Below are 25,309 nucleotides of genomic sequence, written 5' to 3' on the forward strand. Positions count from 1 at the left end.
GGATTGTTGTGTCAAAATGAAATCTAATTCTTTCATCTTTTCATCCCTTAATTCTGTTAATTTAGATTCGAGCCAACTCACCGTAGAACTTAATCGTGGCATTGGTCGTTCGTACGAGGCAGTGATTACTTTGCGAAAAAGGACATTAGAAGGCATTATCTTATCCCTCTCTGACTTGATCGAATGTCTTTGTTTCTTCATTATCTTAGGATAATTAGGATTATATTCAAATCCTGAATGAAGTGTAGATGCCTCCTTGAGCTTATACAAAAATGGATTTAAATTCACTTCCTTTGCTTGAAGATGTGATTTCTGTTTAAGTCTTTCAAGAGGAAATCTTCTATATTTGTCATTGATAGGGCGTATATTGGGAAATTGTCCATATCCGTGTGGATCCTGTTCGGTATCGATGGTAGCAAATCCATTGTTTTCGCTTCTACGATACATCGACGGATCACGTTTCGTCCATCTACGACTGGTTATAGCAATAGTCAGAATTTCTTTAAATAATAACGAAAATATTAGAATTCGATACATGGCGAAAGAAAAATCGCTGCGAAGAGAACGCATTCTAACAATGAAAACGTTTTTCATTATTTCTTTGTAATAATGTTAAGCAATACGTCATTTGTATATTTTTGTTATTGATATTTTAATAAACGCTATTTGGGGTTTTTAAAGAAATTTAAGAAATTTTTTTCTTTTAGAGAGTCCCAGGTGGTAATATACCTTAAGATTAAAGATGGTCTCTTATAGATCTTTAGAATAGTGCTCTCTTATGTGAAATTCTGCTGTAAAAGTCACCATAATGGCCCACATTTAAACTGATTAGTAAGATTCTCACTAATATAAAACGTAGGAGAAAATTGGAATTTGGGAGAGGATTCTCTCAAGCAAACTGTTCTCTTATCTGATGCCATTAAGTGGACTCAATATAGTTTATAGTTAAACTGTAAATACTGATTATTTGGATTGGATTGATGGAGTAAGGCAATGCAACATATGGACAATCTGCCAAGGAGGGATGCTCTCTGTAAAACTATGGAAAATTGACCACCATTTAAATTTTAGACACGGGAAGAAAACCCAGAAAACTTGGTATGGCACAAACTTGTAACCAACTACAAGTGTTCGGTAGTTTTATCCAATTATTTGGAATTTAAAATCTACAAAAATCTATTATGATCAGGATTATATCCATCTATTTTAATCTTCTTCACTATCCACGAATAAATATAATAATATAAATCGCGAATAAATTATTTTATTCTTTTAATAAAACTGAAAAATAGTTTTGGTAGGTAAAAATGCGATGCGTGATATTGAATTCATTACTGCAAAAATATTTACTTTAACAATGTCAGAATCATAATTCTATGAATATATTAGACTCCATTATTTTGTTTCTAACTTGCTGACATCATTCCTTATGATTATTATTGTAAGATAAAAGCCATGCAAATTGCATTGGAAGTTAATGGTTTATACGAGCAATTCGAATGTCGTTTCTCTAAATCTTTGTAAGAAAATCCTTAGATGTCATCTTTCCATTTCAATAAAACAAAGTACATATCCCACCGTTTTGTTTTGTTAAGTGGAAGGCAGAAAATTTAATAAACAATACTAAAAGATTATGTATATCCGCGCGGTAAGGCATTCGGAGGATCCGGGTTCGAATCCGACGCTCTTTTCACAATATATATATATATATCATATAGAGTAGGGTTATGTTTTACTTGCTGACCCGAATCTGCCTTCTTGTAATGGGCCGAATCAAGTATTTTGGACACAATGTTTGCTCTTAGAGAACACTAAATGCCGCGCATCAAACAAGCAGTTTGAAATAAAAATAAAATATTTTACAAGATTAATTATTAGGGTTTTTGGATGATAAACAGAATAAGTAAATCCGTAACAATTGTATAAATAATTTTTAAAGCATTTTTTATTTTTTTAATGCTTTAATTAGGCCGATGCCTTAACTGCCTCGGCCTACCGCTCCGCGGAACCCGGGTTCGAATTCGGGCGAGTAATCTCAGGAATATTTCCTGTTGGTCTATTCTAAATATGTACGGTTCCATGCCTCGTCACTCGGCTCCCACTTGTATACCCTCTTAGGGCCCGCAGGGCAGAAAGTGTAAAACAAAAGACATTTTAACGTATACCAATTCATAGAACAATAGATATTCAGTAATTTATTATAAATTATTTCAAATTTATAAAATGTTTAAATTAATAATTATAAAAAATAAAAAAATAAAATAACATTTATATTCGTTAATTTAAATAATATTTAAAAATAGTATGAATAGCAAAAATAGTCGTCTGCTCCATTTTTTTTATTAATATAACGATAATCATTATATAATCTCATTACTAATTACACAATTATCTTATATTATATTATTATTGTCAAATATAATTCCGATAAAAATTTCGATAATATTTATAAATAATATGAAGATAATTTAAGGGTTGCAATTATCAGTGCAAGATGGCGACGGGTTATGTCGATCTGCGTTATAAGCTCCTTCAATCTTGTCAAAAATTTCCAGTTAATCGTCATCAGAGAGACGTGGAAGATATAAATAACGATAGATGGAAACCTTATCAAACGGATAAACGTAAATATAACGATCGACAAAATTATGGAGACGTTTTACGTAAATTACACGAAGGCATACAACAGAGACGTATGTTTAGCGAAGAGGAATGCATTTGCATCGAGAATAAAATTGAAGACGTCGTTAGATGCGGGGAAATCGGTAAATATAAACAACATACCGTCGACAGATCGCCACTTAGGAATAAATATTTCTTCGGTGAAGGGTATACCTACGGTTCTCAATTGTCTAAGAAAGGACCTGGCATGGAAAAGTTATACCCAAAAGGAGAGGTGGATGATATACCTCAGTGGATTGAAGATTTGGTGAGTATTTTTTTGTTTATTTATTGCTAATTTGTGCCTTAAATTACAGGAAGAATAGTTGTTTGTTATGTTGTGTGATGTTTGTAGTTGACATTTCAATCATAAGTTGTGTTTAGACCGGCAGTTTTTAACTTTTTTTTGGCTTGTGCACCCCTCGCCGGACTATTTTGCTAAGTTTTAATTTGCATGTTTGTCGAATGGTGGCACCTTGGTTGATTATACTGCATGTACAATTACATATGTTTTTATTTAAAACTGAGCATAGAGTGCTTCAGCGTTGCCTAAGGCTACGGTTACTGTGTATGTGAATTCTGACAAGTTCATCCAAACAAACAAATACCAGTTTTCCAATGAGAGTGTTTACTTTGGCACCGAAGGGCATGTCAGAACATGCACGATGTAGTCAGAACCATTCGAGTGTTCAAATGAGTTTGATTTTTTTCTTGCGTTCTGACATTGAATTTCAAGTGTTTTAGTTTTTTCAACATGGATATTGATAAATTGATTAGTCTTGTGCTTGAGAATAGGTGTTTGTGGGACATGAAAGACAAAAACTATCACAACAGAGATTTCTCGGCAGAGATAGCTCTCATTCTGAAATACTCGAAAAACTTTTGCGGGTTGTTCCACAAATCTTGATATAGGCTAACATTTGGAACTCTCCCTTATTGTCTCTTTGGAAAATAAGTGGTTAACATGCTCTGTTTTCCCACCACCTATCAACAACAATAACTTAATCAACAGACTTTCAAGAAAATAAAACTCATGAAGTTCGTCCATTTTGCTGGGAGGCAGAAATGTACTGACTGTCAGAAAACATGCACCTTGTTCTGACGAGGATTTCGAACATACTTGTCAGAACAAGATTTCGTCAGAATTCGCATCCACAGTAACCGTAGCCTAAGGCCTTGGTGCAGAATCCACTGTTATTAGTTTTTTTTGCCTACCTCTAAACTTCCGAGCATGTGCCTCCGGTGGGAATTGTTGGTTTAGGCTATTGTTTATACCTGGTCTTTGCTACTCTGGCTTCTCGATTATCCACCATACCTCTATATATGTTGTTCTTATTCTCTTATTATGCCTTAAATTCCAGGAAGAATAGCTCCATTTTGTTATTTGATATTTGTAGTTGGTATCTCAATTATAGAAGTTGCATTTAGGTCGTTGTTTATGTGTGGTCCTTCTAGTCTGGCTTCTCAATTATCTGCCATACCTCTGATATAATATGTTTTTCTTATTCTGGGTACATTCTTTTCTTATTATGCATTAAATTCCAGGAAGAATAATTCCGTATTATGTTGTTGTATTTATTGTATTTGTAGTCGACGTCTCGATCTTGAAAGTTGCATTTAGGCTATTGTTTATATAATACCATTTTACTAGTCAATTATCCAAAAGACCCCCATTATAATATTTCTTTTTATTAAGTTTTTTAAATACATAGTGCAATATTATTCAATCATTGTTATAATAATAAACTATAAATTTACTAAGATATGTTCTCATTAATTTGGCACTCCTCTGTGAAAGGAATGGATAGATTAACAAGAATCTAGTGTAAATGCAAATGTTTATAGAGTAGCAATAAGTAACTTGTATCTAGTCTTAAATACCCAAATTTCTTCAGACAATTTTTTTGTGAATAAATTTGATAAATCTCTGTATTATTTCAAGAAAAGAGTAATATTTGGATCAAATAGGAATTAATAATTATTACAAAAATTTTGTTAAAAAGAAAGGGATTTCGTATTTATTTCATAATTTGAATTACGTAAAGTATGTAAATGAAATGGTATGTGTGCTCGTGAAGTAAATGATGATTCACCTGAAATGAAGACGGGAAATGAAACGAAATTTATTGAATAAAATATTTTGAAACTAAATAGTAATTACGTGTTACATCTACAATTTAGTAATATTTCTGATAATGGGGATGACATTTTTATTGATGATTTTAAAGGAAATATACACAAATAATCCTTTATATAAGAATGCATTAGCATGGTGTAGTAAAACTTCATTAATATTTACAAAACATTTTGTTTATCACCCTAAATTTTGTTACTCTTCTTGTTATTTCGGCAGTAGCTCGTGTTCAGTTAACATAGTCATTCAAAAGAAGTTTGGAATATTTTATGACAAAAACAAATCATTAATGACTTTCAGAGATAATTTTGTGGATTGAGACTAAGCAAACACAAAAGCTAGGATTTGTATTTGCTTATTCTGTTAGTAAAGCAATAAAATGGAGAAATTCATACTTCCAACCTTATATTGCTAGAAATTTGTGATGTCTTAATATCTCAAGATGGAAGGCTTGAAGGCTTCTATTTTTGTTTTATAGGAGACATTCATCCCCTACCACAAATTTTTTTAAATATTGACATTTTTATACAAGTTTCTAGAGAAAATAATTTTATCATCATCATAAAGTCACTAATAAATTACTTTGCAAATTTGAAAAGAATACAGTAAATATTTTTTTAAGTTCTATATTTAATAAAATTCAATATATAAAATTGATGTTAGGTTTCTAACTCTTTATTTTCAAAGAACATATTTGAATTGCAACTAGCCAAATCATATACCACATAAAGTGGTTTATTGCAGCAAATCTGTCAATTAGGATATTTTTCTTGATATATATGGCTGCTTTAAAATTTATCTAAGCTATTAATCAAATATAGGGTGATTCAAAAGTCACAGAAAATTAAAAAAATTAATAACTCACAAACTATTTACATAGTTTGTCAGTTATTAATTTTTTTAAATTTCTGTGACCTGAATCACACTGTATATGTGAATGTATAAATTACTATACAGGCAATGAGTGTTTACATAAGTGTTTGATATTGCCAGATTCACAATTTACTATTTTTATGATAAAAAACATACTACTATAAAATTATAACTAATCTGCTTCTTGAGTTTTAAGTAATTTTCTATAACCTAAATGTTTTCAGATGCATCTCATCCATCTTCAGAGTCAAAATGAAACATTTGATGCTTCAGATTCCACTGAATGTTACTTCTAGTGAGGTTTTGAGGGGTGTGTTATACAAGTCATTTAGGACTATTCCAAAATGCCTTGTATAACACATCTCTCAAAACATCACTAGAGTCTACTGACAAATTTAAGGCATTAAGCAATGTTTTCAGACTCCTGAGCCCTGCTTCAAGTTTTCTGCATTCTATGAATGGAATGCTTATAGGTTAAAGATTTAAATTTAAACCTTGGTTAAATTTAAATCATGATGTTACCAACAAATCTGATCCTGGATCCTAGTGAGGTTTTGAAAGATGTTATACATTACTATTAAGTTTAGTTGAAGGGTGAAAGAACTACAAAACCTCCTCCTACCTTTTTTTAAATTCAAAATTAGAATATTTTTAAATTTAGTCCAATTCTATCCTCACTTCACTAGAATGAGGTTAGGATAGAATATCAGAAAAGCCATTAGGTAATCAAGAACATGAAAGTTCCTATTTAAATTTAAAAGATAGGGGAGCATTTGAAATGGAATTTGATATTCAGAACATCAAAAGTTTCATTTTCACTTTGAAAATGAATAAGATGTGTCTGAAAACATTTTGATGCAAAAAATTTCTTATAAATATGAAGAAGCTAAAGTTTATTTTCCAAAAGTTGCATCAGAATGCAGAATATATGTAAATATATTAAATATACTAAAAATTAATCATAATTGGTCTGCAATTTGAAAAAGTTGTAGACCTATAAATTTCCATTGTTGTCCATCCATCTGCCTTTAATCTTGAGAACGGAGTTAGATAGATGAAAGTCGAGACCAGATATGGCAATATTAGGGACACAAGGCCCCGATTTAACTATATACGAACTTCCAGTAGAAACTGGAAGTCATGTTATTTCAATTCAAAACTTCCCCCAAAAGGAGTTGGAAAGATGACCAGCACTACTCATAATTTTCTGTTAGCAAGACACTACTAATTTGAGGTGGAAAGCATATATTTTAAATTAAAAATATAATTAAAAATTGCAGCATCGCATTGTGATGATGTCACAATAAATAATTGCTCATTTGATCTAAAATCTCTATTTGATTCCAACGCATAAAAGTTATGATAAAAAGATGCTAAATGTTGTAATTGATAGTTACACAATGTATCCAAAAGAATTTGGATAATGGAAAACTTTNCTACAATTTTTTCAAATTGCTGTTAAAATAATTTTATTTTACATAATTAGATTAAGTGAATAAATTATAAATTATTTAGAAATGCAAAATAAACTATATCTTATTTGAAATTGTTGATACAAATAATTTTTATATAGTAACAAAGCACTATTATGATGTCAGAACCATTTATAACTGAAACTAATACAAAGATCTTTGTATAATCATTGTTGTCATTACTATTGCTAAATGCAGAGTGTTTTTAAAGTTGCAGTTGGTATTGTAGGTTATACCAAACCAAAAAACCATGCACGTGCAATTAAACTGCCTATGTGTAGCTGTGTAATAGTGAAAAACAACAGGTATGTGTCGTTCTTGGCCACTACTGATGCACTGGTGAATAGTTTAATAAGCTTTTACCAAAACATCCTGTAACCTAACAAGACAGCAGAAGTAAATGGCACTATATTGGCATTTGCAGATTTACTTTGTCAAAATAACTTTGGGTTAATACCAAAAATATAAAATATCCAAAAAAATAATAATAATAATGTTAAGATGGTGTTAATAATATAACTGTGGAGGCAGTCATATTGCTTTGTCAGAGCTCACTGTATCCACAGCCCAATTGCATTGGCTGCTGCACCAATGAACTTTGTAAATAGAACACAGTTTAGTACGTCATAATTCACCAATGCATACTGGAATGTACTCTTTATCACATAAAATCAATCAAGCTGAAAGACACAACCACAACCTACAATACCTACTGTGGAGAAACTAAACCTGTATTATGCAGTTTTTTAATTATTAATTACATATCAAATAAAGTCTGTAACTACCATGAAAGGAACTTTTTGCAGAATTCCATCCTTAACTAAGGATTCCTAGAATATAGTCATATAACAAACCTATTTACTTATCAAGCATTGATCACTTACACCAAAACACTATCCTAATATTCTAAGAAAATTTGAATGCAGGGTAAACCTTTGATAATATAAAATGTTTAAATACTGTTATAATATAAACATCAACCTTAATTAATATGAAATCTTTATTATTCAATATCTAAGTAAAATATTGAAGTGATTGTTCAGGAAAATTGTTTTTAAACTACAAAATTATACTGCAAATACAGTTGAGTCCAGTTAAGAGAGCATCCTCACGATAACTGCTTTATGTTCCCTTATCCAAAGTAACAAGATCATCAGGGGATGATTAAAGGTGTAATCAGTTGACTGGTAAATACAGTATATTCACCAGTCAAATACAGTCGACCCCCCTATAACACTGTTGATTATTCCGTTTTATATGAATTCCATGTTGTACGAGTCACTTAGATTTTACAAATACGTGAGCCATTCGCAGCCCGGCACACNATTCCATGCTAGCACTTTCAACATTTTTCAAGTATTAAACCATCCTCATAATTAAGATTATATATTAAATATTTGAATTTGTAAATGGAATAAATATTTCTGGCATTAAATTTTACTTAAAAGAAAATTGTCCTGAAATTAGTTTAAGGATATTTTAAAATTATTTAATAAAACAAGACATCTTACTAAAGCTCAAAACTAAATAATATAATTTAGGAAATAAATAAAAATATTAAACAAAATGAATCACTAGATGAATTAATTTTAAGCTAACTATTATCAATCTAATTGTTTACCAAGTTCTATCCTGAAACTGAGATGGTGTTTAGCGAGTTGATTCGTATAAGTTCAGCCTTGGTATTTATATACGTAAAACATTGATTATCCTGATTTAACATTGCAGTTATCCATATAATTTAATTATGAAAACCATACTACACAGTCCCATCCTTTTTAATTCTGTAAGTAATTTAATGACTGATACTAATGTTTTTGAACGCATTCAAATTTCATCCTCAGGCAATCTGACATCAAACATCCCAAATACATTCTAATAGAGCATACACTCTACACATTTAAACATTGGAATGTATGTTCTACTTCTATAATTCTGTTTGGGATGTTTAATGTCAGATTTTCTGAGGACAGACTTTGAAAATGTCAGTATCAGATTGTTTAATACATCTACAACAGCTGTAAATGATTGGGCTAAATGATTATTTACGGCTGTTGTAGATGTATTAGCTTAAGGTATGGGGTTTCAATGGTCGTGTATATCAGATTGTTTGCTGGAGATTAAAATGTGGAACTGTGTTATTAAACAGAATCCAGCTTGCATGCACAGGTTTATAAAAACTATATAATTAACATAATTAATTTTGTATTGATGAAAAAATACATCAAATGCAATCTTTCAAAATAATTATTATAACAACTGTTCATATACAGGTGGTTACAATTATTATTTTGAAATTCATTGAGTATATTGAATTTCTTTATTAAATGAAAATGTAAAGAATTGATATTACTTTACTTTAGTCATATCAATTTTAGAATTATGTAACCTACAAATTAAGACACAAAAGTATGCAAGTTTACAACAACTCAGTTTATGTCGGCCCAAAAATTGAAGCCTCTTCAAAAAACGAAAGATATTTGATAAATTAGACGTAAATTATAAATCAGAATTTTATTCTTTTTCATAAATTTTAAAAATTTTATTGGTATTACAATTACAGTTTTATTTTGAATTTAAAACAATTATTTTAACTCATTATGGAAAGTATTTTTGCTTAGAAAAATACAATATTTGGAATATATTGAATATGTTTTTTCTTTTGTCGGAAGCAAAATCTATGAACATTTTGAGCCCAACTGCTCATTTTAAGAAAAATGAACAGACAAGCAGATACATTTTTCATTTTTTATAAATTATTAACAGATGGTTGTCATGGTAATAGTCTAAAAAGAATCAATTATTCAATAACAAAGTTTTGTCAAATAATTCTTTTTATTTTTATTTCTTTCTTTGAACCATTAAATACAAAATTAAATCATTTTCACTAAATTCATCGTGCTAGAATTGCGGAAATTAATTCATTATTAAGCTACATAACATTATTTAATAAACTTCAGATATTCTATTCCTAATTTCTATTGATAACAACTCTTGCTAACTGTTCCCATTTCCCACTCTGTCTCTAGTCTTAATTGACAGCCTCTGTGATAAATATAATAAGTTTATTAATCTTAGTTTTTAATCCTTTCAATTCAAATTGACTTTGCAAAATATCTATTTACTTTATCTTTTGAAATTCTTTTTTACAGTTAGGTCAATATTTTTCTGTATGACCAATTTATTGAATGTTTTTGTAGCTGTTTCAATATAAATATTTACTAAACTAAATACGTCAGCACACAAAAAGTCTAGTAAGCACCAAAGTTAATAAGAATAAAATATGCTTTTAAACATTATCTGTTTATTTTTAAATTACTTAATTGCTTGGATGCTGCTGCCTTCTTTGGGACATTGAAAATCAAACTCTAACATCATGTAGCTCAACAGAGTACTACAGGCTTATAATTGGGCTATAATATGACTAAAGTACTTATAAAAATAATACATAATTTGGACAAAAGGTAGACAGCTAAGTCACCATAAATTTAATCTAGAATATCCTGGAAGAAATTATTGATTGAAATGGGACTTGAATCCATAACTGCTGCTTACCATGCAGATGCACTGCCAATTATGCCACCTGGATTTCTGTTCAGTCTTTCATTCCAGACTAATTATCCAGTGGTATTTGTTTATTAACATGCCAGACTTGGTTTTATATGTAATAATCATGTGGTATACAAAATACAGGTATATCTTGAGTTATGTCGTTCTCGATTATACGTCGTTTGTCAAAAAAATATATGGAAAAATAAAAATCAAATTTAAGTTATTTTATTCGACTTTACGTCTGTCCGCCACAAATATTGAAGTCGTAATATCACTAGAAAAGCATTAAAGCACATAAAATCATATTAAAATATGTACATTTACAAATATGTAGTACTGTACATACATGAATTCGTAAATTTAGATTACTTTTTTCTGTACTATATTAAAAACTAAAATTTGTTTGTAACCTTAAAATAGATTCTTATTAACAATATATTATTAAAAATACATTTATAAATAAAATACAGTACTGGAAATGGTTATTTGTCGTTTAGCCTAGTGACAAGTAAATTCAACTTAAGTCGCCTCTCCTGAAACCAATTACCGACATAAGGCAAGGTGTTTTTTACTTTTTTGAAGTTTTGGATTTTTCTGGAAATCACTCAAAATTCTCTTTTGATTGTACCATTTTATTTTTCTGTGTGAAGTTTTTATATATTCAAAAAAATTTCATATCATTGAGTGAACAAGAAAGGAATCAATTTAACTTTATATCAATAATAGTTGATAACAAAGCCATAATTAAAAGATGAATGAATTATTAATGCATATTATAATTAAATATGAAAAAAACTCCATCTTAAAGCCAAACACAATTGCCAGATTGATTAGCTTTAATATATAACTATCATTAGACATCAATATTTGTATAAAAGCTCTTTCTGTTTAAATACAAAAGTTAAGGCTGTAAGACTGTACAGTATTTATTACTTTGAAATTAATAATAATATTAAACTAATAAAAAGAAAAGTCCTAATGTTTTTATTATTTGGTGTCTTATTTTTACTTGAATTGCTGTATTAATTAGCTAATAATTCAATTTGCTATATGTTGGACTATTACAGATACAGTTCTATATTAAGAATACTGTATTTGGCAAGTAAAGCACAGGCAACCTGAGGAAGGCACACCAGTGATTGAGTGCATAAAACCACTGAACACTGGTTGTTGTGGATTTGCACCTTACCAACAATCTGGTCACATGAAGTTTTTTGGGTTTACATTTGTAACACCTAAATAGGTGTTACAAATGTAATATTACCAGTTTTCCATAGAAAGTTCTCTTGGGAGCATCCTCCCTCAGCAGTTAGTCCAAAAGTTGCATTCCTATATACAAACAGCAATAGCAGCAGCAATGCAAGATAGTGGGTTGCATGCAACCTTCCTTGACTTGTTCTCTGTTCTGCAGATTATCAAAATTCTTAAGTCCCCATGTTCAGTGAATAAAAGTTCTAAGGTTATAAATGATATATTTGAAGGTTGGATAATCATAGCATTTGTGTTGCTTATACAAATTTAAAATTTGCATAAAATCCAATGCTTGGCTCAATCTTTCACTAAGACATTGTCATATGTCATATCCTTTACTGTAGAAAGATCATCCATACTTGTACTATTTGGATTAGTCATTTGTAAATGAACTAGAGGTCATAAATCAGTTATTTTTATAATCTTAAAAGTAATTCCCAGAATTATTTGAGCATTTATCCTTTGTGATGAAATAGTCAATAGCTTTCTTGTAAATTTCCTTTGGCTGTTCCTTGAGCTGTTTTCAAATCCTCTCTTTATCTTCTTTGTCTCACACAAACTGAATGCCTTTCATTTCAAATCCCCAAAATGGCAGTCACAAAGTGATAAATTTGAACTATAAGGAAGTGATGGACTTCCCACCTGAATTATTCCAATTAGTTCCTGGTTCTGTTAGTAATTTGGGAGTGATCATTATCATGGAGAAAAGAAAGCCCTTCAGATAACAACTAGACAACTTGATTAATTGTCATATGTTTATCAGTATTTCCTGTTTATTGTGAAGCATTGACTGGTTCCATGATCAAGGAATTTGAGGTATGGCTTTTTTTCTATCAAAGAAAATCTCAATATTACCTTTTTCATGTTGCTTTGAATGATCTTAGCCTTCTTAGCAGAGAGGATTTTGGATGTTTTTACTTGTGACTTTCTTTCAATCTGATAATAGTGCTACCATATCTCGTCACCAATGACTGTTTGAGATAGTCCTCCTCTTCTAAGTCAGGGATGGGTGACCTTTCTCTATGTAAAGGCTGCATTTCAAAACTTTTGAACTGACGCGGGCCGCATACAAGAGAAAAAAGAAAAAAAATATTGGTAAATCATAATTATTTATTCATATATAATTATAAATTAGCATAGGTATACTTAATTTAGCTTCTGGCACAGATGTAAATGTAATATATTGAAAATATTTGATTAAATATTTGTCATTGCTATTTTTAAATTAGATTCAATGTGTCTGTTATCTGGTTTCTTGTTTTAATTTTTACTAATTTATTGTGGAAAAACTATTCACATACAATTTTTGCTGCATACTTCGTTAGCTGGAATATTAATATATTTGTTCATATTTTATGCGATGCAGGCTGCAAAAAATATTACTATGGGCCACGGGTTGCCCATCCCTGTTCTAAGTGATATTGCTCCAGATTTTCCAAGGATGTTCTCATCCATTTCTTTTAATTGGAGTAAAGATCATGGGGAACCTGCTGGGTCCAGATTTTTTTATAATGAAAAAGCCTTTGATGATGAAATGAATTGTGCTTTGATAAAATAAGAAAACACACCTTTCATATTTTTCCAGCAATAAATTTAATCACAGAACAAATATTTTTTGCCCAGTTTACAGGCTTGCTGCAGATTGGAAGCTGTTCCAAAGATGAAAGAGCTATATTAAATTCTAAAATGGAACAAGCAATTATTTAATGTGTCATCGTCACAATGCTGAGCAGCAATTTTTAATTAATTTAATTTAAAATATATGTTCTCCACCCTTTCAAATTAGTAGTGTCTTCCCCTGTACATCATACTTTTCCATTACAATAGTCATGCTCATTATGTCTAACTCCTTTTTGATGGAAAATTTTTGAATTGAAATCATGTGACTTCTGGTTTGTATTGAAAGTTCATATATAATTAATTGGAGCCTTCTGTTCTTAATCTTTCCATATCTGGTCTTGGCTTTCATCTATCTAACTCTGTTCTCAAGATTAAGGAAAGACAGCCAGTCAACAGTGGGAATTTATGGGTCTAAAAGTTTTTCAAATTGCAGCCCAACAATCCAAATATTACATGGTGTTATTTAAAATTTTGAACATTACATTTTGATATTTATACATTTAAATAAAATAATTATACAATATGATTTTAAATAATGTTGCAGATTCAAATTATTCCAGTTTTGGATGAAGCAATGATTGACGGAACAATTGCAGTTTAAGCCTATGGGAAGCTGCAGCCTCACAGCTCGCTTCACTCGCTGCTTTGGCTGCAAGACTACACACCACTTTCTCAGCTTGTCCACGAAACCTAACCTATCCCTCCAGGAGATGACCGTCACTAGCTAATAGAAAACCTTTTATTTCAGCTGAATCGATATTTTACTGGAGATGAAAAATAAGTTTTCATACAACAAGCATTCTCACAGAAAATGTCTTCACACTTTGTGCATTAAAGTTCCTTCACTGAAGCTGCTTAAAGATGCTCTAATGTTCAGCCAAATTATTGTAGGTGCAAAGACTTTAAGGCAAAAACAAAAGCTCAAGGCCTTTGTTGGTGACAATGCTTGTTTTCATTTGTTATCATGGTGACATTGCTTCATCCATAATGTCTTGTATATGTAGTCTGTGTAATGTGCACAGACTATAAATGCACTGTATTAGTGTTCAGTTTTACTGTGAAGTCTGCTTCCAGTATTCGTATGCCACAACTTTCAGAAGTTTCCTTTATTTTAGATGTTTTTGCTGAGCTTTTCAACCTGGTTCCACCAGTCTTTTATGGTATTACAACTGAGAGTTTTTCAAATAGCAAACAGATACCTTTATTTAACCTTAATAGCCCAATAATTACTAAATACAAGTTGCTATGAGTGACCATTACGGTTATATTTAATTTAGTTAATTAATTAGTCTGGAAGTGAAGATTGGCTGGAGGTCCAGGTAGCATAACTTGCAATGTGTGTGCATGATAAGCAGGAGTTGTGGGTTTGAGCTTCCACTTCAGGCCAATCTTTTCTTCCAGAAGATTCTAAAATTTAATTTAATTTAACAAGGTGTGGTAGCCTAACTGCCTATTTCCTGCTAAATTACTTAAACAGGTTCAACTTTAATTACTATGCTAAATCTCACAGAAATGAGAAAAAATTTGAGATTTAGAAAGGTTCATACTAGGGATTGCAATTGCTGGATCCAGCACATTCTTCGGCCTGCTGGATCCGCAAATATTCAATTAACTTTCTAAATAATGGCGCAAAAGTCTATGTTGTCGGCATTGCTGCTTTGCTACATGCGCTATCGCTCGGCGGTGAGAGTGACGTTGCTGTTCAGTGCGGCACATGCTACACCCCCTCTCTACACCGTACCACCAGCCCTTTTACCTCCGCTGATCTATTTTCCAATTGACTTTCTGCTCTCACTAAAGAAAGTGTCTTTGCGCTAAATAAAATAACTAACTCCTCTCCTAGTCCTAGTGCATAATTCTAATTTATGGTCAGTTGTGACGTCAATGAATCACATGACAGAACAATTGCAGTTTAAGCCTATGGGAAGCTGCAGCCTCACAGCTCGCTTCACTCGCTGCTTTGGCTGCAAGACTACACACCACTTTCTCAGCTTGTCCACGAAACCTAACCTATCCCTCCGGGAGATGACCGTCACTAGCTAATAGAAAACCTTTTATTTCAGCTGAATCGATATTTTACTGGAGNTTGTGATGTCAATGAATCGCATGATGGAACGATTGCAGTTTAAACCTATGGGGAGCTGCAGCGTCGTGGCTTGTTCATGAAAACTAACTTCTCCCCTCTGGAAGATGACCCCCCCTAGCTAATAGAAAACTTTTTATTTCAGCTCAATCGATATTTTACTGGAGATGAAAAATAAGTTTTCATACTTTTTTCCAGTGATCGCATGATGATCGGGAGTTGCGTCACTCTCTCCGCTAAGCCTATCGCTTGTTTAACAGGCAGTCCGGCAGATATTGATGCCGACATGCTCGCTATCGCTCGCGGTCGGCTATTACTACGCCTTTAAGGAATGAGAAGCCCATCAAAATATAAACACCATTGTTGCCACTGATGGATGAAAACCACCAACACTGTGACTGTGGCTTTCGTTAACTCAAAAAACATCATCATGGCCCACTTCTCTCTCCACCCTGAGGCTTACACTTGACAACAGAATATGACTTTTGAAAAAATCACCAACCAAAGATGATATGTTTTTGCAAAAATATGTAAAAGAAGCGAAGGGCAAAGAATTGCGTTTGATTCTTGATTGCCACACTAGGTGGAACAGTCTCCTTAGCATGCTGGAATGTTTCTACAGTGTAAAAGTTTGCATCGATAAAGCCTTAATAGACACTAAATTCTCCGCTGACGAGTAGTTACTAATCAATGAGTTGATCACCAGCCTTCAACCGGTTAACTACTAGACTACTACTAATTATTTTCTCACTACTTTACTAACACTAATTAAATTACTTATTTATAACTGCAGACTGATATGTAGAGCCTATATAAGAAAACTGGTAAGACTGATAGCCACTTAGCCACTGATTGGATAATCAGTCCTTACATTATTATAATATAATATATTAATATAAATTAATTAGTAGAATTACCTTTCCTATTATTTAACTTAAAGATTACATTATAATTATAATTTAACTAAACATTTAAAGTTAATTACAGGTATCTCTATCTCAAGTGTTAAACCGAACCAAAGTTACTACCTAAATGTGTAAGAAGTTTTACTGATTTATAGTGACCAGTCTAAATAATAAAAGTTTTTTAAGTATTTTTGTTTTTAAATGTTTCATTTTTTAAAAAAAAAACTATAAATTGCTGATAGATAGATAACACTTTATTGCACCAAAAATACATCCGCGCTGGATCCAGCTGAAATGGTGTTGGTCCAGCAAAAATCCAGCTGGATTGAAAACACTGCTGGATTGCAATCCCTAGTTCATACACATTAAACAGTAATAAGTTTGATTGGAGGTACTGTATTTTATTAATACAATAGCAAGTACAGTACATACCTGTATTAATTATAAATAAGATATTTTTGACATAACAGAAATAGTTTGTCAATAGTTTCTGATGCCTGACTTTCTTGACCAATAAGATGCAAACCAAACTAGTAGCCAATCAGAGAAAAGAAGCGTTAATTGCAAGTATGTAACGTGTTGCAAGAGACATTTATCAACTGCAATTTACACTACCAAAATGTAGTCACCGAACTTTGAATTTGTAATCAACACTTCGTTTCATAAATTGATATATAGTGGTTTTATGAAAAATTTATATTTGAGATAAACATGGAAAATATATTGAATTTAGACTGAAAATGCAGGGGGGAAAATAAATTTTGAGATAAACATGCTTAAGGTAGATGGGTTCAACCATATTTAGCCTTAATAGCCCAATAAAGGAATCCAGCTATTCATTTAGTATTTGAAGTAAATATTAGGTTGTTTGTATTTATTACAGGACAGTTGTCGTTCTATTGTCTAGCATATTTATAGCCTGAATATCCAGTCTTTAAATATTTGGATGTAATTTGATCATTTCTAGATCTTGTAAATATCATTGATGTATCATCTGTTGTAGGCCTATTTCATTACTATATATATTTCTTTATGATAATTTTTGAATGCATTCTTTGAAAATTATTTGGTAGTAATTTTAACATGTTTTTCCAGAAAAGATGCTTCTATATGCTTAATCATAAACATTTTTCATAGCAAAGCAGTTCAGAATTCTAAAATTTTATTTTCTAAAGGATGCTTGTAGTCGTTCTCTGTAAGTACAAGAATAAAATCTCAGACGGCATAAAAAATGGCTTTAAATTTTACATAATTTATATTCAGTATAAATAAGCATAAATTTAACTGTTTAGAAAATGTTTTTACTAGTTCTAAAGTAAATTTCTCTCATTAAGAATTCATGTTGGAACTCCTGAAGACAACTTGAAATGTTAGAGCAGTTAAATTTATTTTTTAATAAAGTAAGGGCATAAATGTAATTAGTTTTTAACTTTTTGAAAGTTTTCTGAATGAAGAAAGACTTAATAAAAATTTTTGGTGACAACTTTAACAAAATTATTTTCATTTCTTAGTTTAAAATGAATTTAAATATCATTATTTAACTGTTGTATTAGAATTTAAGACATATTGTATTTTTGTACAATATGAGATGATTCAAAAATCTCTAAACATAAGACACAACTGATTACTTAATGTAAGCTCTTTAAGTTACAAATTATGTTCTATGCACGCACTATTTAACTGAAACTTCTACTCTGACAGGTCGACACAGCTGCATTTTTTTGTGTGTTAATATTTAACATGTGTATTTTGACAGGTGATCCACATATTGCAGCTTTACCTGATATAGACTGCCAAGCATTTATATAAATAAAAAGAAAGAGAAACGAAGACCTAGATTGTCCACTGATCTCGGAGTGGCTCCTGCTTATTGGTGCACATATGGAGCCTTCAACTTATACTGTCATTTTACTCATATTTTATAACATATTTTCAAGTTACAAATTATTCTGTGTTAATTATATTGATATATTTAATATTTTATATATCCAAATTCTCCAAATTACACTTACTTAAAAATATTTATAATTATATCAAATAATAATATTACATTTTTCAATCCACTGGTAATGTTAAAATTATCATTTAGTTTTAAGAAATTATAATTAATTTGTGAATCTAATTGTATAATATACAATGATGAATTCCAAGTGAGTTTTGTACCAAAATAAGTCTTGCTATTTTAGTAAAAGGAGTAAACAATAATCCAGGACTGTAAGGAAACAATACACAGTAGGCAATTATCTTTATAATTTGCGGGTAAACCTGTAATTTAATTTTAAAGTTATAAAAACACGTCTTTTATGATTATACTTACAAGGTTATATATTGCATACTAACATATGCACCACATCAACTTGTATTTGAAGTTGACCTTGATGTGCAGACGGTATCATTCTAACACAAATAAAACCCCGTACATATTGGAATTAAAAAGAAAGACAAGTTTTTAAAGAAAAGAAAATTGATCTTTTACAATTCACTAGCTACACATTCTGTTAAAATTATTTTAAATTGCTTTCTAAAAAGTATTTATTTATAATTTGTAGAATGAAATTGTATTGTGCTGCAAATAATTTCTAGAATAAGTTAGATACGGGCATGCTCTTTTATACAAAAATTGTTGATTAGTTCAGTAGGAACAATTCTGATGATCTCAACTTTAATTCTTAAATCTTTTCTTTTAATTTCTGTGATTAAATTATGGTGATTTTAAGAAAAATTAATGATGGTAATTTAGCGTAAAAATTAGGTCAAGGCCATAGTGATTGTCACTAACAGATTTGGCACTTTGCACACATTTTTGTCATTTTTAGTGTTCAAACAATTACTGTAGTGTCTGAAAAGTTTAATTTCTATGAAGAATTTCCATTTAAAAGAATGCATTTAAAAATTTGCCTTTAATTATGTGACTCAATTTTTTTGGCTTAAAGTACTACTATTTATAATATGTTCATATTTTATATTTCATGCTATTTACACAAGAAGTATCTTTTTATTGTAAACATATTTTATTATAAAATCAAATTTTCAGTCAGGAAAATGTTTACTACTCTCTTTTCTATTTAGAAACAGCTGTTTCTATACTGTAAATGCAAAAGTTAGATTTCATCCATAAACAAATGCAAAATTTACAGTGAAGCACTAGCTTTTACACATGCAACATAATGCTTGGAAGATGGGTGTTCCTGTCAAATCATGCACCATGTTGAAGATGCAAGGTTTAATTAGAATTTCATTGGTGAGTCCACAAAGTTTCAAGTGGCATTGTCACCCAGAAAAATCATGTGGATCTATTTTTCTGGGACATCAAGTTCTATTGTGGGATAATTCCCACAGATGGACTACAGTGAATAACAATATATATTTCTATCTGCTGCAGAATCAACTAGAACATATACTGGAAGCCAATTCCACAGATTATAGACAGATGCCTTGGGATAGTAATGTGATAATGTACATTTCCATTCTGCATGCCAAATGGCATTTACAGTTACAAAACTGAAGCTGGAGTTGCAAACATCTACCCTGCCCTCTAGCAATTATTATTTTTTCAGGCCACTAAAAGAAACATATGATGACATGAAACAGATAAAAATAAATAACAAATTCTTACACTATTATCAATCAATTCACTTTATCAAATCCCACACAACTTTCAGACTGAAGTGTAGATATATATATAAAATCACAAGTCTTAATTTTATATCACTTGCTCTCAATAGGTCCATAACAGGAGGGATTATTATTCAATCTGCAAAATCGGGGCACATTTTAAAACATTTTATATTGATCAAATTGGTACAATGGTGGTAACATTTTTAAAATTTGATGGAAAGCTTCTATATACACTTTTAGATGACAAATAAAACTGGATTCACACACACAATTCTAGATCTAGTGATTCAAAATGTCTGTTGTACTGATAGATTCAATTGTTGAGATCATCTTAACTCAGGATTGTCCAACCTTTTTTCCTAATGGGCCAAATTATAAATTTACATATATTCAGCTTGGCCACAAAGGTACCTTATATAAATATATATTTTTTAAAAAGTTCAAAATGTGAATATCAAATTTTAATAACACAGTATTGTTTGTAATTACAGTATATATATTTGTTATTTATTGACAGTAAAAAAATTATACTCTCACAAAATAAAAATAAATTCAATGCGATTTTTGACATTGCATTCCTTTTATAATATTGTCAATATTTGCTTTTACGGTACTAGTCTTAATTGTAAGAATGTTAGTTAAGTGGGAATCACTCAACCTACTTCTTTCAGCAGTTTTGATGTTTTTCATGCACGAAAAGAATTGTTCACATGTACTATCCCACATACATAAGTTTTCTAGATAAAACAATTTTCTAACACCAATTACATCAAAGTGTATCCAATGAAATGAGAATAATTTTTACAACATACTTAACAAAATAAATGAAAATGTACCTAAAAAATTTAGGGTGCAGTGGGCCACATAAAAATATTAAATGGCCACAGTGCGGCCTGCGAGCCACGAGTTGGACATCTGTCTTAACTATTTCTACTTCTGTGCATTATATTCAATAAGAAAACTTATTGGTTTATTTGGAAACTTCATAGCGATTTTTAAGAGAAATAAAAGAAACTGTTTTAAAACTAAAAATATACTTTTATCCATTACATATGTGCCATTGTTTTTAATGATGTGTTGCCATCAATGGAGGAGCTTCATGATATCATCATAGAAACTTGAGCCAGTCCATTTTTTGATGTTGTCTTGCCATGTTAGCCCAGGTCTTCCCTTTCTGTCTGCCCACTACCATTCCTTGAACTGTGATTTTCATCAGTTCTCTGGATGCTGACCATCAGGTTTCTTTCTATTCCAAATCTACTCATAATCTCCTCATTAACCAACGATCCTGTCTATTTAACTAATTCTTTCCATTCTTCTAAGACATCACATCTCAAAGGAATTTATCGTATTAACTGCCTCTCGGTTTATTGTCCATGACTCAAATCCATATGTAGTACACTCCAAATCATTGTTTTAAGTATTTTTAGTTTGTTTTTTGCATACATTTCTATCTCTTAATACTGAGAATATTTGTGCAAAAGCAGCTTTAGCCTTATTTATTCTTGTTTTAATTTCATAATTACACCTGTTATCCTCAGTTATCCAACTTCCTAAGTACTCAAACATTTTTACCTTCTCTATTTTCTTTCCACCCACGTTAGTCTTTATATCAAACAGGAAAGATGGCAGAGAATATAAATCACATTAATTCTATTTCTTCTAACATTTAAGTTAGGTAGACATTGCAGCTAAAATATTTAAATTTTTTTGATAGCAATAACTTATTGTCCCTATTTAATGTTTAATTTATACTATTATTGAGTACAAAAATTTATCTTTATACATTGACAGCAGAGTTGCAAATATCATGGATGTAAAGCTACAGGAAATGAACTGTGTGAAAGAAATGTCTATTGAGGTAGATTCTATTTTATATTTTTCTTCTGCCATTCTAAAAAATATGTTGTCATCAATAGGCACTGTTTAGGCATATATTTAGACTGTTTTTGATTTGTAGGCCTAGATATACTGGAAAAACTGGTCTGTAGGGCCAATGTAACAGTTCTAATCACTAAAAGAATTGCCATTCAGTTGTCAAAGATTGTGTTTGTGCTAGTTTCACAATACAAATAGGGGTCATCAAAAGGGGATTGGGAACTTTTCCCCGAGACCGGAAAAATTAGGAATGGGAACTACTACAAGTAGGCCCTCGTCAATTAAAATAAAGTCTTTGAGACCACAAAGTACTTCATTTGTTTAAAAAAAAATAAACAAAAGGAACTCTTTCTACTCTCATCTTTTGACAGTTCCAAATACAAGAACATTTAATGCTCTGGAACAATTCCACTATTCTCATACCTTAATGTATATGTGAAAAGCAATTAGAATATGAAAGAATTTTTTTTTATTAGTTTATAATAAAAGCTTTACTTCTCTGTAGGATTATTATTATTGGAATGTTTCAAAACAAAAAAAGTACTTTATTCCTCCTGTATTCTAATATTCGGAAGTCTTTCAATTGCAGTAGTGTCATTATCAATGCATGAAGAAAATGTCTTTGTTTTCCTTCCATGTGCATCAGATTTTGATTTACTTGCTTCCCAACAATAATAATTTTTAAAAAATTAGTAAATTATTTTGTTTTAAAGGAAAATTTGTCCTGTGTTCTAGTTGTATTTCTGTCAAAGGCTGCATAGTATTGAAAGATATTTATGGTGAAAAGAATTTTTAAAGTATCATTTTGTCACTTTTGTTCCAATTTGTTTGGTTGTGTAAACAGAATCCAAGATCAATAAATTAAACCAAATAATTTGGCACAAATTTAAACGTAATTTGAGCTATAATAAATTTAGTAATGGTTAATGAAAGGCTTATCTTCAGTAGCAAATCTGTGATTTCTAGTTATTTTTTATTATATATTTCAATAATTCATTTTAATTTCAGATAATTAAGCCAATGATCAAAGCCAAAATCGTACCCGAGAATTTCATCAACAGTGCGGTAATCAATGATTACCAACCCGGTGGATGTATTGTCTCTCACATTGACCCGGCTCACATATTCGAGAGGCCGATAATATCTGTTTCTTTCATGAGCGACAGTGCATTAAGTTTTGGTTGCAAGTTCAGTTTCAAGCCCATCCGTGTTACGGAACCCATACTCTGCTTACCTGTCTGTCGCGGTTGTGTTACCATTTTAAGGTAAGATGACTCTTAGATGTTTAACAGACTAATATACATATAATATTATCTGTTTATTTTATGTTTATCTGTTATATATTAACATAGTCATTACATGTTTCTTTTCCAGTCTGATATACATATAATATTATCTGTTTATTTTATGTTTATCTGTTATATATTAACATAGTCATTACATGTTTCTTTTCCAGTGGTTATGCTGCAGATAACATAACTCATTGTGTTAGACCTCAAGATGTAAAAAAGCGCAGAGCTGTGATTATTTTAAGAAGGTAATTTTTTGTTTTATAAGATACTAGCAGATATACTTGGCATTGCCTAGGCTAAAATAGCCAAACTTTTAATATAGCTTAACTTTCATCCTGGTAACACCAAGTATCTATAATAGTAATTTCATAAAAATGGACTGGAAAGGGAAATTCAGAGAGCCTACAATGGGCATATCATAAGAAAAGTACAAAAATAATGAAACATTGGATAGATTTGTAAACTACGGGGGTAACTTGGTATAGTACATTGAATAGTGGCTTCATTGTTCTAAAGATAAAACAAAGCAGACAAACCTTAACTTCCAACAAAATCAATTTATCTCTATGTATAACTGGTCAAAACACCTTCATTTACTAGGAATTATCATACTGAGGATGTGATCTTTACTAGAAATGGACTAGAAGCAAAGTATAAATTACAAATTACAGATAATTAAATCAATTTATCTTTGTATAGACTCATTTGATTGTATTTTACAAAAATATTCACAAAGGTTAAAAAATTTCTCTCAAATCATGGGGGGAAGATAATTCTTACTGTAATAAAAAATTTGAAATCACTAAAGAAACAGTGAAAGTATCTTATTCATACGATTTTTGGGTGGAGGGAGAGTAATCAATTAAAATGGTAAAGTATAAATTTAAGTTACTAAATGTTATTTATTTCCATTTGTTGTTGTGTTTTTGGTGGCAGATTCATTGTCGGCAGTGACATCACAATTTGTTTGGTAAAATGAATTCTTACAGTTGTGCGAAAGAAATTTGTGCATCTTCCTGAATTTTTCTGTAAAATACAGTATAATGGAATGGGTTTATAGGAAAGTATAAATTTCCCAGAGAGATGTTTGTGTTTGGATTCACATTGTCATGTCTACAAACACTTCATGCAGATACTAGTCTGACAGTGCCACAAACAAAATTTCCCTTTTATTTACAAGATATTTTAGATGTGATTTTTATTTCTTTTTCCGAAGGGTTCGGCCAGACGCTCCAAGATTGACAGCGGAAGAGGTCACACAATTAAATCAACCTAAAATGTCTCAGTTGGAGAGTATTTCTTACAAAAGCCCAAATTTCTGGAAAATTATAGACAGAGAAAGCTCAAATCAGAATGTGGATGAAGAAAAGAAGAAACAAGACGTTGGTTCAAAGAGAAAAATCCAGAGTTCTGTGTCATGGGTTTCGCCTTCAAATCAGGACTTTGGCAAGAGTGGCGAAGAACCCCAGGCAAAAATCACAAAGAGGTATCCATCTGACGATGGAAGCAAGAGTGACGACAAGGACATTTCTCAAAATTCAATGGCTGGAAGGAAAATACGCATAAAACGTCCCGCCGCCTACTCCACTCACAGTTAGTTTTTAGTCTCCCTTCCACTCGCAACAGGCTTATTATTATTTTTGTTTTTTTATGCCGATGTAAAATAAACTATGCACAGTGTTTTCTTTTTTGGTACGAGCAGGCGATGAACGTGTTTTTAATTCCACCAGGCTTCCCGTTTTTCCAATAGAAACCAAATGGTGGCAGAGAATTTTAATATTTATCCAGTTTTTGATTTTAGTTCTTATCGTTCAAAGTTTTGCTTTACAGTTTTGGTTTGTAAAGAAAACAATATATATACTTAAGATGTTATCTTGTTATCGATAAAACAAATCTTGTTAACAACTTGCATATACTGTTGCCATTTATAAATGTTGGAAACTCGCTTATGCTAGTCACGTGTACATATT

General features: G+C 30.9%; 1 protein-coding gene across 1 annotated transcript; it reads left to right on the plus strand.

The window, feature by feature from the left end:
- Positions 1–2,449: 2,449 nt before the first annotated feature.
- Positions 2,450–25,305, plus strand: LOC111623363 (RNA demethylase ALKBH5-like). The gene is made up of 4 exons (XM_023365912.1): positions 2,450–2,929; positions 23,056–23,312; positions 23,504–23,584; positions 24,556–25,305. The coding sequence occupies exons 1-4, from the start codon at positions 2,495–2,497 to the stop codon at positions 24,935–24,937; spliced, it is 1,155 nt and encodes a 384-aa protein (XP_023221680.1). The 5' UTR covers positions 2,450–2,494; the 3' UTR covers positions 24,938–25,305.
- Positions 25,306–25,309: the final 4 nt, after the last annotated feature.

The sequence above is a fragment of the Centruroides sculpturatus genome, unplaced genomic scaffold, assembly GCF_000671375.1.
Source record: "Centruroides sculpturatus isolate CEXI.00-Female unplaced genomic scaffold, Cexi_2.0 scaffold220, whole genome shotgun sequence".
NCBI classification, from domain to species: Eukaryota; Metazoa; Arthropoda; class Arachnida; order Scorpiones; family Buthidae; genus Centruroides; species Centruroides sculpturatus.